General features: G+C 49.5%; 1 protein-coding gene across 3 annotated transcripts in view; it reads right to left on the bottom strand.

The window, feature by feature from the left end:
* Window positions 1-15,775, bottom strand: part of LOC147102949 (protein kinase C alpha type) — a 502,947-nt gene that overhangs the window by 142,322 nt on the left and 344,850 nt on the right. For all 3 annotated transcript variants that reach the window (XM_085963926.1, XM_085963925.1, XM_085963927.1), the window contains exons 6-8: window positions 13,916-14,072; window positions 2,071-2,205; window positions 489-579 (exon numbers count right to left, since the gene is read on the bottom strand). In XM_085963926.1, the coding sequence (XP_085820052.1) occupies window positions 489-579; window positions 2,071-2,205; window positions 13,916-14,072 (383 nt within the window). The remainder of the gene's footprint in view (window positions 1-488; window positions 580-2,070; window positions 2,206-13,915; window positions 14,073-15,775) is intronic.

Raw genomic sequence — 15,775 nt, forward strand, 5'->3', positions numbered from 1 at the left:
ATATGTCTGGGTTACTCGCCGCTGTCCATGGTAACCAGGTGTGGCTATGTCTGGGATACTCTCTGCTGCCCATGGCAACCAGGTGTGGATATGTCTGGGATACTCCCCGCTGTCCATGGTAACCAGGTGTGGATATGTCTGGGATACTCCCCGCTGTCCATGGTAACCAGGTGTGGATATGTCTGGCATACTCCCCGCTGTCCATGGTAACCAGGTGTGGATATGTCTGAGATTCTCAGGCAAACATCTGTGTATCCCTATTTTCATCCTTTACAAACCTGTGTGAATGTGATTAAATCAAGTTCATCGAGTGTCCAGTTATATGAAAGATACGCAGCCCGTTGTCTGTGAAACCCTGGAAAACCATTTCCTAAAAGTCACACCGTAAAACAAACCCAAAATGCAATGAAGCTCACTCCACTTGTTTAACAAAAAACAAATCAGTGACAGGGAGGGGGAAAGGAGTCCACACATGTGGCAGCTCTCACCTCAAATTTCTGGCGAAGCTCGGAATCATCGTCGTCCTCCATTATGGGGACATTGTAATACTCTCCTTCTTCTTGGCTTAGCAGTTTGAACCTGGGGAAGTGACACAGAGGAGGAGGTTACTGCTGTAGGTTAAAATATGAGGGAGGACAGGTGGGCTGGCAGGCATCGTCTCACCAGGCAGGAGCTCAAATTAAGCGGCTGTGATGACGCACTAACAAAGACGGTGAAGCTCAAGTCCTTCACGATCAACAGGAACAGAAGCAGATAGAGAGAAAGATGTAATAGTGAGCGGTGGGGTCCAGTGCGGTGTTCCACCATTCAATTGGAACATGGCTGATCTGTACCTCAACACCATTCACCTGTCTTTATCCCTCAAAGCCCTTACCCAACAAAAAGCTATTGTTCTCAGACTTGAAAATTTCAACTGTCCCCCAGCATTCACAGCCTTGTGGCAGAGAGAGTGCCAGATTTCTACTACCCAATGTGTGAAAAAGTGCTTCCTGATTTCGCTCTAAATGGGCAGGCTCTAATTTTAAGATTCTGCCTCTTTGTTCTGGATTCCCCCACCAGAGGGAATAGTTTCTCTGTATCTCCTCTATTGAATCCTTTTATAATTTTAAACACCTCGATTAGATCACCCCTTAAACCTTCTAAACCAAGTTTATGCAACCTGGCCTCATAATTTAACCCTTTAAGCCCTGGTATCATTCTGTATCCCCCCAAAGCAAGGTGAACTGCCTGGATGGAACCTGACCCAGAGTGACCAGTGTCAGATGGGGCTCCGGAGTGTCAATGCACTTTCACTGCTTCGTGGAATTAAAAAACCGCACTGATGAACAGCAACTAAGACAGCGAACTACCTTTGCCAGCTGCACTCCTCAGTGCAATCCACCCAACATTCAGGGAGCCATCAAAGGCCCACGCAAATGTGGCCTCCTGAACTTGCTGTCGGGTTCCTATCCATTTCAGTAAGGGTGGGACCTCCGTGTAATCCAGCAAATCCAATGAGCCAACAAGAGGCCCGGCTCACCCCTGCCCAATGCAAATGGGGGCAGAGTGATGCACTCTCTCCAAACAGAATCCCTGCAAGTACAGCCGTGTGTGGTGACTACGCATGTTAAAAGAAGATTTTTTTAAAATCCGGATGGTTCAGTCAGAGCAACAGGAGGAGGCCTTTCAGCCCCCCAAGCCTGTTCCGCCATTCAGTTAGACCATGGCTAATCTATATCTTAACTCCATCCACCCGTCTCGGTTCCGTAACCCTTAACATCCTTGCATAACAAAAATCTACCAATCTCAGTTTTGACATTTTCAATTGACCCCCCCAGCCTCAACAGCTTTTTGCGGGGGAGAGTTTTCCAGATTTCCACTACCCCTTTGTGTGAAGAGGAGCTTCCTGACATCACCCCTGAACGGCCTAGCTCTAATTTTAAGGTTCTAAACTCCCCCACCAGAGGAAATAGTTTCTCTCTATCTACTCTATCAAATCCTTTAATCATCTTAAACACCTCAATTAGATCACCCCTTAATCCTCTCTACTCAAGGGTTTTATTGACAATGGCCTCAGGGGGACACACATACCAGCCAAACGCCGCAGACTTTATCAGCTCGGACACACCGAAGGACAAGGCACCCATGAAGTCATTCCTAGTGGTGCGATCCCAGTCCCAGATCTCCACCGAGAGTCGCCGATCCTTGTCACTAGCTTTCAATTTACTAGAGAGAGAGAATGGGATAAAACAATTTGCATTATTTTGCCAACCAGCAAAAAAAAGGGGTTAAAACTAAATCGAGCCGCTGAGATTAACGTGGACTGGCTCTGCTGTTAATAATATTACAATGTTCCGATTTCTCGCGTTCCCAATGCACTGGGACTTCACCTCACTCTGCTGCTGTGCCTGGGTGTCGGTGATGGTGCATGTTGAGGGGCAGCTGATGTACAAATGACTGGCATTTCAGAAGTGCCAGAGATTAACCTTAGCATCTAACAGCTTTAGTGTCCCAGCATGAAGGGAGCATGGCTTTCATATCCCAAGCCTTCCCCTCAGAATCACTGGAAGGAACAATATTCCTGTCACTAGACTCTATTGTGCGATTATCATTTGCCAAATTATAAATATCTCCTTTAAATGACAACAACAATTTGTATTTATATAGCGCCTTTAACGTATTAAAACGTCACAAGGCTTTTCACAGGAGAGCAGACTTGTGTGTATGTATATAAACTTATCACGTCTCCAAGCACTTCAGGAACAACTAATTACTCTGAAATACCGAAGCTGTAGTTGTGCAGACAAACATGGTAGCTGTTAGGTGCACAGCAAGATCCCACAAAAGGCAATGAGATGAACAAGCAGTTAATCTGTTTTTGTTGGTTGGTTGAGGGAGAAATGCTGGACACAACACTGGGGAGAGGTCCCTTCTCTTTGTTGAACAGCGCTAGGAGATCACTAATATCCATTAGAACAGGCAGGCAGAACCTTGGTTTAACATCTCATTGGAAGGATGGCACCCCCAATAATGCAACACTCCTTCAGTGGCCTGGATAGAGTGTGGTCAGAATATCTGCGCAACACTGTCTTAGTCCCACACCTTCACTTGTGGCTCTCCGTCACCATGGAATTTATCCCAATCCTGGTTTAGGCCTTGAACCCACAGAAGGTTACCAACTGGGTTAAGCTGAAAAAAAAACTATGCAATTTCAAGTAACACAATTCTCCTGCAGCCTCCTCTACTTGCACAGTCAGCCCGTGTGTAAGGGATAACTGTCACACACAGCCCGTGTACACGGGATAACTGTCACACACACAGCCCGTGTACATGGGATAACTGTCACACACACAGCCCATGTACACGGGATAACTGTCACACACACAGCCCGTGTACACGGGATAACTGTCACACACACAACTGTCACACACACAGCCCGTGTACACGGGATAACTGTCTCACACACAGCCCGTGTACATGGGATAACTGTCACACACACAGCCCATGTACACGGGATAACTGTCACACACACAGCTCGTGTACACGGGATAACTGTCACACACACAGCCCGTGTACACGGGATAACTGTCACACACACAGCTCGTGTACACGGGATAACTGTCACACACACAGCCCGTGTACATGGGATAACTGTCTCACACACAGCCCGTGTACACGGGATAACTGTCACACACACAGCCCGTGTGTAAGGGATAACTGTCACACACACAGCCCGTGTACACGGGATAACTGTCACACACACAGCCCGTGTAAACGGGATAACTCACACACACAGCCCGTGTACACGGGATAACTGTCTCACACACAGCCCGTGAAGGATTAAGGAGCAGGACCTCAAAGGTTGTAATCTCTGGATTACTCCCGGTGCCACGTGCTAGTAAGTATAGGAATAGGAAGATAGAACAGATGAATGCGTGGCTAAAGGGATGGTGCAAGGGGGAGGGCTTTAGTTTCCTGGATCACTGGGTCTGCTTCTGGGAAAGGTGGGACTTGTACAAGTCGGACGGTTTACACCTGAACCAGGGGGGAACCAATATCCTTGCGGGGAGGTTTGCTAGCACTGCTGGGGAGGGTTTAAACTAACTTGGCAGGGGGTTGGGGTACAGAGTGGAGCTATAGTAGGGGGTGATTTACGGCCAAATACAGAGGGAAAAACAAGTCAGCTGGGAAGGCAGAGCAAATATGTGAAGGCAAAAGAGAATATGGCAGGGCTGGAAGGCATTTATTTTAATGCAAGGAGTCTTGCAAATAAGGTGGATGAACTGAAGTTGTTGTTGAACACATGGGAGTACGATATTGTTGCTATCACGGAGACATGGTTGAGGGAGGGTCAGGACTGGCAGCTCAATATTCCGGGGTATAGAATCTTCAGGCGAGACAGAGGGGGGTGTAAAAGGGGAGGGGGTGTTGCAATATTAATTAAGGAGTCAATTACTGCTGTAAGGAGGGATGATATATTAGCGGGTTCCTCTAATGAGGCCATATGGGTAGAACTTAAAAACAAAAAGGGGGCAAGCACTTTGCTGGGAGTGTACTATAGGCCCCCAAACAGTCAGGGGGAGATAGAGGAACAGATATGTAGGCAAATCTCCGAGAAGTGCGAAAATAATAGGGTAATAATAGTGGGGGATTTCAACTTCCCCAATATAAATTGGGACAGTCAGAGTGTGAAAGGCTTAGAGGGTGCAGAATTCTTAAAGTGCATCCAGGAGAGCTTTTTGAGCCAACATGTAGAAAGTCCTACAAGAGAGGGGGCGGTACTGGACCTAATTCTGGGGAATGTAGCCGGGCAAGTGGTGGAAGTGTCAGTAGGAGAGCATTTTGGCGACAGTGACCATAATTCGGTGAGATTTAAGGTGGTCATGGAAAAAGACAAAGACGGCCCGGAAATAAGGGTTCTAAATTGGGGGAAGGCCGATTTTAATATGATAAGGCAGGATCTGGCCAAAGTGGACTGGGAGCAGCTGCTTATAGGAAAATCCACATCAAAACAGTGGGAGACTTTCAGAAGGGAAATAGAGAGAGTACAACGCCAACATGTTCCTGTAAAGGTCAAGGGTGGGACCAACAAGCAAAGGGAACCTTGGATGACAAGGGATATACAAAAATGCATTAGAAATAAGAGGGGGGCTTTTGGCAGTTACAAAAGACTAAAGACAGAAGAAGCCCTAGAGGAGTATAAAAAGTGCAGGGGCATACTTAAAAAAGAAATTAGGAGGGCGAGGAGGGGCCATGAAATAACACTGGCGAGCAAAATAAAGGAAAATCCTAAGATATTTTATAAGTATATTAAGGGCAAGAGGATAACCAGGGAAAGGGTAGGGCCCATTAGGGACCAAAGTGGCAATCTGTGTGTAGAGCCAGAGGATGTAGGCGGGGTTTTAAATGAATTTTTTGCATCTGTGTTCACTATGGAGAAAGACGATGCAGACATAGAAATCGGGCAAGGGGACTGTGACATACTTGAACATATTAGCATCGAGAGGGAGGAGGTGCTGGCGGTTTTAGCGGGCCAAAAAGTGGATAAATCCCCAGGCCCGGACGAGATGTATCCCAGGCTGCTGTGGGAGGCAAGGGAGGAGATTGCAGGGGCTCTGACACTAATTTTCAGAACCTCTCTGGCCACAGGGGATGTACCAGAGGACTGGAGAACAGCTAACGTAGTACCATTATTCAAGAAGGGTAGCAGGGATAAACCAGGGAATTACAGGCCAGTGAGTCTAACATCTGTGGTGGGGAAATTATTGGAAAAAATTCTGAGGGACAAAATTAATCTCCACTTGGAGAGGCAAGGATTAATCGGGGATAGTCAGCATGGCTTTGTCAAGGGTAAATCATGTCTAACAAATCTGATCGAATTTTTCGAGGGGGTGACTAGTGGGGTGGATGAGGGAAATGCTGTGGATGTGGTGTACATGGACTTCAGTAAAGCTTTTGACAAAGTCCCGCATAGGAGACTGGTCAAGAAGGTAAGAGCCCATGGGATCCAGGGTGCCTTGGCGCGTTGGATCCTAAACTGGCTGAGTGGCAGGAGGCAGAGGGTGATGGTCGAAGGTTGCTTTTGTGACTGGAAGCCTGTGTCCAGTGGGGTACCTCAGGGATCGGTGCTGGGTCCCTTATTGTTTGTGATCTACATAAATGATTTGGATGAAAATGTAAAAGGTATGATCAGTAAGTTCGCAGATGACACGAAAATTGGTGGGGTGGTAAATTGCGAGGAGGAAAGCCTCCGGCTACAGGACGATATAAACGGGTTGGTCAGATGGGCGGAAAAGTGGCAAATGGAATTTAACCCTGAAAAGTGCGAGGTGATGCATTTTGGACGGACAAATAAGGCAAGGGAATACACAATGAGTGGTAGGACCCTAGGAAGTACAGAGGGTCAGAGGGACCTTGGTGTACATGTACATAGATCCCTGAAGGCAGCGGAGCAGGTAGATAAGGTGGTTAAAAAGGCATATGGGATACTTGCCTTCATTAGCCGAGGCATAGAATCTAAGAGCAGGGAGGTTATGATGGAGCTGTACAAAACGCTGGTGAGGCCACAGCTGGAGTACTGTGTGCAGTTCTGGTCGCCTCACTATAGGAAGGATGTGATTGCTTTGGAGAGGGTGCAGAGAAGATTCACCAGGATGTTACCTGGGATGGAGCGCCTCAGCTATGAAGAGAGGCTGGACAGGCTGGAGTTGTTTTCCTTGGAGCAGAGAAGGCTGAGGGGGGACCTGATTGAGGTGTACAAAATAATGAGGGGCATAGATAGGGTAGATAAAGAGGAACTTTTCCCCTTAGTGGGGGGGTCAATAACAAGGGGGCATAGATTCAGGGTAAGGGGCAGGAGATTTAGAGGGGATTTGAGGAGGAACTTTTTCACCCAGAGGGTGGTTGGAATGTGGAACTCAATGCCTGAAAGGGTGGTGGAGGCAGGAACCCTCACAACATTCAAGAAGCATTTGGATGAGCACTTGAAATGCCATTGCATACAAGGCTATGGACCAAATGCTGGAAAATGGGATTAGACTGGACAGGGATGGATGGGCGGCGCAGACACGATGGGCCGAAGGGCCTCTTTCTGTGCTGTAAAACTCTATGACTCTATGACACAGCTCGTGTATACGGGATAACTGTCACACAAACAGCCTGTGTACACGGGATAACTGTCACACACACAGCTCGTGTACACGGGATAACTGTCACACACACAGCCCGTGTACATGGGATAACTGTCTCACACACAGCCCGTGTACACGGGATAACTGTCACACACACAGCCCGTGTGTAAGGGATAACTGTCCCACACACAGCCCGTGTACACGGGATAACTGTCACACACACAGCCCGTGTACACGGGATAAATCACACACACAGCCCGTGTACACGGGATAACTGTCTCACACACAGCCCGTGTACACGGGATAAATGTCTCACACACAGCCCGTGTACACGGGATAACTCACACACACAGCCCATGTACACGGGATAACTGTCACACACACAGCTCGTGTACACGGGATAACTGTCTCACACACAGCCCGTGTACACGGGATAAATGTCACACACACAGCTCGTGTACACGGGATAACTGTCTCACACACAGCCCGTGTACACGGGATAACTGTCACACACACAGCTGGTGTACACGGGATAACTGTCACACACACAGCCCGTGTACATGGGATAACTGTCTCACACACAGCCCATGTACATGGGATAACTGTCACACACACAGCCCGTGTGTAAGGGATAACTGTCACACACACAGCCCGTGTACACGGGATAACTGTCACACACACAGCCCGTGTACACGGGATAACTGTCTCACACACAGCCCGTGTACACGGGATAACTGTCTCACACACAGCCCGTGTACACGGGATAACTCACACACACAGCCCGTGTACACGGGATAACTGTCACACACACAGCCCGTGTACACGGGATGACTGTCTCACACACAGCCCGTGTACACGGGATAACTGTCTCACACACAGCCCGTGTACACGGGATAACTCACACACACAGCCCGTGTACACGGGATAACTGTCACACACACAGCCCGTGTACACGGGATAACTGTCACACACAAACCCCGTGTACACGGTATAACTGTCTCACACACAGCCCGTGTACACGGGATAACTGTCTCACACACAGCCCGTGTACACGGGATAACTGTCACACACACAGCCCGTGTACACGGGATAACTCTCATACACAGCCCGTGTACACAGGATAACTGTCTCACACACTGCCCGTGTACACGGGATAACTGTCACACACACAGCCCTGTACACGGGATAACTGTCACACACACAGCCCGTGTACACGGGATAACTGTCACACACACAGCCCGTGTACATGGGATAACTGTCACACACACAGCCCATGTACACGGGATAACTGTCACACACACAGCCCGTGTACACGGGATAACTGTCACACACACAGCCCGTGTACACGGGATAAGTGTCACACACACAGCTCGTGTACACGGGATAACAGTCACACACACAGCCCGTGTACATGGGATAACTGTCTCACACACAGCCCGTGTACACGGGATAACTGTCACACACACAGCCCGTGTGTAAGGGATAACTGTCACACACACAGCCCGTGTACACGGGATAACTGTCACACACACAGCCCGTGTAAGCGGGATAAATCACACACCCAGCCCGTGTACACGGGATAACTGTCTCACACACAGCCCGTGTACACGGGATAACTGTCTCACACACAGCCCATGTACACGGGATAACTCACACACACAGCCCGTGTACACGGGATAACTGTCACACAGCCCGTGTACACGGGATAACTGTCACACACACAGCTCGTGTACACGGAATAACTGTCTCACACACAGCCCGTGTACACGGGATAACTCACACACACAGCCCGTGTACACGGGATAACTGTCACACACACAGCCCATGTACATGGGATAACTGTCACACACACAGCCCGTGTACACGGGATAACTGTCTCACACACAGCCCATGTACACGGGATAACTGTCACACACACAGCCCATGTACACGGGATAACTGTCTCACACACAGCCCGTGTACACGGGATAACTGTCGCACACACAGCCCGTGTACACGGGATAACTGTCTCACACACAGCCTGTGTACATGGGATAACACTCATACACAGCCCGTGTACACTGGATAACTGTCTCACACACTGCCCGTGTACACGGGATAACTGTCTCACACACAGCCCGTGTACACGGGATAACTGTCTCACACACTGCCCGTGTACACGGGATAACTGTCACACACACAGCCCGTGTACACGGGATAACTGTCACACACACAGCCCGTGTACACGGGATAACTGTCACACACACAGCCCGTGTACATGGGATAACTGTCACACACACAGCCCATGTACACGGGATAACTGTCACACACACAGCCCGTGTACACGGGATAACTGTCACACACACAGCCCGTGTACACGGGATAAGTGTCACACACACAGCTCGTGTACACGGGATAACAGTCACACACACAGCCCGTGTACATGGGATAACTGTCTCACACACAGCCCGTGTACACGGGATAACTGTCACACACACAGCCCGTGTGTAAGGGATAACTGTCACACACACAGCCCGTGTACACGGGATAACTGTCACACACACAGCCCGTGTAAGCGGGATAAATCACACACCCAGCCCGTGTACACGGGATAACTGTCTCACACACAGCCCGTGTACACGGGATAACTGTCTCACACACAGCCCATGTACACGGGATAACTCACACACACAGCCCGTGTACACGGGATAACTGTCACACACACAGCCCGTGTACACGGGATAACTGTCACACACACAGCTCGTGTACACGGAATAACTGTCTCACACACAGCCCGTGTACACGGGATAACTCACACACACAGCCCGTGTACACGGGATAACTGTCACACACACAGCCCATGTACACGGGATAACTGTCACACACACAGCCCGTGTACACGGGATAACTGTCTCACACACAGCCCATGTACACGGGATAACTGTCACACACACAGCCCATGTACACGGGATAACTGTCTCACACACAGCCCGTGTACACGGGATAACTGTCGCACACACAGCCCGTGTACACGGGATAACTGTCTCACACACAGCCTGTGTACATGGGATAACACTCATACACAGCCCGTGTACACTGGATAACTGTCTCACACACTGCCCGTGTACACGGGATAACTGTCTCACACACAGCCCGTGTACACGGGATAACTGTCTCACACACTGCCCGTGTACACGGGCTAACTGTCACACATACAGCCCATGTACACGGGATAACTGTCTCACACACAGCCCGTGTACACGGGATAACTGTCACACACACAGCCCGTGTACACGGGATAACTGTCTCACACACAGCCTGTGTACATGGGATAACACTCATACACAGCCCGTGTACACTGGATAGCTGCCTCACACGCTGCCCGTGTACACGGGATAACTGTCTCACACACTGCCCGTGTACACGGGATAACTGTCTCACACACAGCCTGTGTACACGGGATAACTCTCACACAGCCCATATACACGGGATAACTGTCACACACACAGCCCGTGTACACGGGATAACTGTCTCACACACAGCCTGTGTACACGGGATAACTGTCTCACACACTGCCCGTGTACACGGGATAACTGTCACACACACAGCCCGTGTACACGGGATAACTGTCTCACACACAGCCCGTGTACATGGGATAACTGTCACACACACAGCCCGTGTACACGGGATAACTGTCACACACACAGCTCGTGTATACGGGATAACTGTCACACAAACAGACTGTGTACACGGGATAACTGTCACACACACAGCTCGTGTACACGGGATAACTGTCACACACACAGCCCGTGTACATGGGATAACTGTCTCACACACAGCCCATGTACACGGGATAACCGTCACACACACAGCCCGTGTGTAAGGGATAACTGTCACACACACAGCCCGTGTGTAAGGGATAACTGTCACACACACAGCCCGTGTACACGGGATAACTGTCACACACACAGCCCGTGTAAACGGGATAACTCACACACACAGCCCGTGTACACGGGATAACTGTCTCACACACAGCCCGTGTACACGGGATAACTGTCTCACACACAGCCCGTGTACACGGGATAACTCACACACACAGCCCGTGTACACGGGATAACTGTCACACACACAGCTCGTGTACACGGGATAACTGTCTCACACACAGCCCGTGTACATGGGATAACTGTCTCACACACAGCCCGTGTACACGGGATAACTGTCACACACACAGCTCGTGTACACGGGATAACTGTCTCACACACAGCCCGTGTACACGGCATAACTGTCACACACACAGCTGGTGTACATGGGATAACTGTCACACACACAGCCCGTGTACATGGGATAACTGTCTCACACACAGCCCGTGTACACGGGATAACTGTCACACACACAGCCCGTGTGTAAGGGATAACTGTCACACACACAGCCCGTGTACACGGGATAACTGTCACACACACAGCCCGTGTAAATGGAATAAATCACACACACTGCCCGTGTACACGGGATAACTGTCTCACACACAGCCCGTGTACACGGGATAACTGTCTCACACACAGCCCGTGTACACGGGATAACTCACACACACAGCCCGTGTACACGGGATAACTGTCACACACACAGCCCGTGTACACGGGATGACTGTCTCACACACAGCCCGTGTACACGGGATAACTGTCTCCCACACAGCCCGTGTACACGGGATAACTCACACACACAGCCCGTGTACACGGGATAACTGTCTCACACACAGACTGGGTACACGGGATAACTCTCATACACAGCCCGTGTACACAGGATAACTGTCTCACACACTGCCCGTGTACACGGGATAACTGTCACACACACAGCCCGTGTACACGGGATAACTGTCACACACACAGCCCGTGTACACGGGATAACTGTCACACACACAGCCCGTGTACATGGGATAACTGTCACACACACAGCCCATGTACACGGGATAACTGTCACACACACAGCTCGTGTACACGGGATAACTGTCACACACACAGCCCGTGTACACGGGATAAGTGTCACACACACAGCTCGTGTGTAAGGGATAACTGTCACACACACAGCCCGTGTACACGGGATAACTGTCACACACACAGCTCGTGTAAACGGGATAAATCACACACCCAGCCCGTGTACACGGGATAACTGTCTCACACACAGCCCGTGTACACGGGATAACTGTCTCACACACAGCCCGTGTAAACGGGATAACTCACACACACAGCCCGTGTACACGGGATAACTGTCACACACACAGCTCGTGTACACGGAATAACTGTCTCACACACAGCCCGTGTACACGGGATAACTCACACACACAGCCCGTGTACACGGGATAACTGTCACACACACAGCCCGTGTACACGGGATAACTGTCACACACACAGCCCGTGTACACGGGATAACTGTCTCACACACAGCCCGTGTACACGGGATAACTGTCACACACACAGCCCATGTACACGGTATAACTGTCTCACACACAGCCCGTGTACACGGGATAACTGTCACACACACAGCCCGTGTACACGGGATAACTGTCTCACACACAGCCTGTGTACATGGGATAACACTCATACACAGCCCGTGTACACTGGATAACTGTCTCACACACTGCCCGTGTACACGGGATAACTGTCTCACACACAGCCCGTGTACACGGGATAACTTTCTCACACACAGCCCGTGTACACGGAATAACTGTCTCACACACAGCCCGTGTACACGGGATAACTGTCTCACACACTGCCCGTGTACACGGGATAACTGTCACACACACAGCCCGTGTACACGGGATAACTGTCTCACACACTGCCCGTGTACACGGGATAACTGTCACACATACAGCCCGTGTACACGGGATAACTGTCTCACACACAGCCCGTGTACACGGGATAACTGTCACACACACAGCCCATGTACACGGGATAACTGTCTCACACACAGCCCGTGTACACGGGATAACTGTCACACACACAGCCCGTGTACACGGGATAACTGTCTCACACACAGCCTGTGTACATGGGATAACACTCATACACAGCCCGTGTACACTGGATAACTGTCTCACACACTGCCCGTGTACATGGGATAACTGTCTCACACACTGCCCGTGTACACGGGATAACTGTCTCACACACAGCCCGTGTACACGGGATAACTGTCTCACACACAGCCTGTGTACACGGGATAACTGTCTCACACACTGCCCGTGTACACGGGATAACTGTCACACACACAGCCCGTGTACACGGGATAACTGTCTCACACACTGCCCGTGTACACGGGATAACTGTCACACACACAGCCCGTGTACACGGGATAACTGTCTCACACACTGCCCGTGTACACGGGATAACTGTCACATACACAGCCCGTGTACACGGGATAACTGTCTCACACACAGCCCGTGTACACGGGATACCTGTCTCACACACAGCCCGTGTACACGGGATAACTCTCACACACAGCCCGTATACACGGGATAACTGTCACACACACAGCCTGTGTACACGGGATAACTGTCTCACACACAGCCTGTGTACACGGGATAACTGTCTCACACACTGCCCGTGTACACGGGATAACTGTCACACACACAGCCCGTGTACACGGGATAACTGTCACACACACAGCCCGTGTACACGGGATAACTGTCTCACACACACAGCTAGGTTAACGGTACACTAGACTAACTTGAATTAGAGCGACAAAGTTTGAAACATAGGAGGTGCACTCTTGTGGATAAAAAAATCCTAAAAGAGCTCCCTTAATCCTGTCGATAAAGTGCGAACAGTAAACGCACTCACAATGTGAACGATTCATTCCAGGTGGGGTTGAGGGTTGAACGGATGGTTTTCGTCTTCTGTTTGCTTTCACTTTTGGGGTCAGGGATGAGTTTGAGTTTCACGTAGGGATCTGAAAGTCCGTTGGGATCCATGGGGATTAGATTTTTTGCGTCTCTCACTGTAAAACAGGAAAAAAAGACACGTTTAAAAGCTGCAAGCATGGGAAATGTCGGTTTGACAATTCCAGAATGCACACAATAAAATCTGCTGCTAGAATCCGTATTCCGGTTCGAGCGAAAGCCAATTGGAAGAGTGTGTTGGTGACCGAGTTATACAGCTAGTTTAGGATTTAATGTAATTAATATATTTGCAACCATCCATGAATATAAAAGGCGTCAGCTGGGCAAGTCTGAGTGCAAATGAGTTTTGTCCCGCTCTGTTATCATCTGCCGGTTCTATGAACCATCAACTTTGGTTTTTTTTTTCATTCTTTCTTGGGATGCGTAATTTGCTGGTAAGGCCAGCATTTATTGCCCATCCCTAATTGCCCTTGAGAAGGTGGTGGTGTGCCGCCTTCTTGAACCGCTGCAATCCATGTGGTGAAGGTACTCCCACAGTGCTGTTTGGTAGGGAGTTCCAAGATTTTGACCCAGTGACGATGAAGAAATAGGAGCAGGAGTAGGCCATAGGGCCCCTTGAGCCTGCTCCCCCATTCAATAAGATCATGGCTGATCTTCTACATCAACTCCACTTTCCCACCCTATCCCCATATCCCTTGATTCCCTTAGTGCCCAAAAATCTATCGAGCTCAGTCTTGAATATACTCAGTGACTGAGCCTCCACAGCCATCTGAGGTCGAGAATTCCAAAGATTCACAACCTTCTGAGTGAAGACATTTCTCCTCATCTCAGTCCTATCCTGAGACTATGACTCCTAGTTCTAGACTCTCCAGCCAGGGCATACAGCCTCTCAGCAGCTACCCTGTCAAACCCTGTCAAGGTTTAGCAAAGGCACTAGTGCCTCATTCATGGACAGATCCTGAATCAGAACACCAAGATCGGTTAGTACCAGAAGCTTGAGATACCTGCAGAGTAATGGGAACATGGATTTAAATTTATATGTGACCCCCACCCCACCCCGAGGTTCTGTTTTGCAATCTCTGTGTCCCATAAAAACAAGACCTGGACAGCCCTGCCCTAGAAACAGGTGCAGCCCAGTCTCAGTGAGACTACTCCACAGGCTGTAGGATTAGACACAGTTGCTATCCTGCATGAAACAATGTGTTTGACATTAATGGTCCAATATTTCTGCTCAAGGGTCCAGTTGTATCGTAAACAATGCAGAAAGTGACAGAGCACAGTAAATGTTCCTCACAGCTGAACTTGCAGTGTGTAGCACTGTCTGATAAATACCATAACCTGTGCTAACTGAAGCAGGAGGGGACCCCTCGCTGTACAATTCTCCACACACTGACACAAGGGAACGGGGGTAGGTCTGGGTTTACAGCAAGCATGACCGTCCTTGTAACTAGCGAGAGAGAGAGAGAGGTGGTGTGGTTATAGTGGGGGCGAGCTATCTGACCAAGAAATGGAAACTGGGATTTGGCGGGGGGCGGGGGGGGGGGGGGGGAGAGGAGGAGGGGGCGGAGAGCTATAGGAAGAAAGAAACTATTTATGATTGAAGTTAGATAACTGCAAGTCAGACAAGTAATGCAGCAATTTATATTGTCAAGGGACAGGGGACTGGCTTAATGGGATGTTGTTATGACATCCTTGATATGATGGAACTTACACAGATAGCACAGCATCAGTCACAGCAACTTAAAACCTACCACTTATTCACTATACACAAACCTTGCGCAGCCTATTAACTAATTTTTCC

The sequence above is a fragment of the Somniosus microcephalus genome, chromosome 21, assembly GCF_052327205.1.
Source record: "Somniosus microcephalus isolate GS21.2 chromosome 21, FLI_Smic_1.0, whole genome shotgun sequence".
Taxonomy (NCBI): domain Eukaryota; kingdom Metazoa; phylum Chordata; class Chondrichthyes; order Squaliformes; family Somniosidae; genus Somniosus; species Somniosus microcephalus.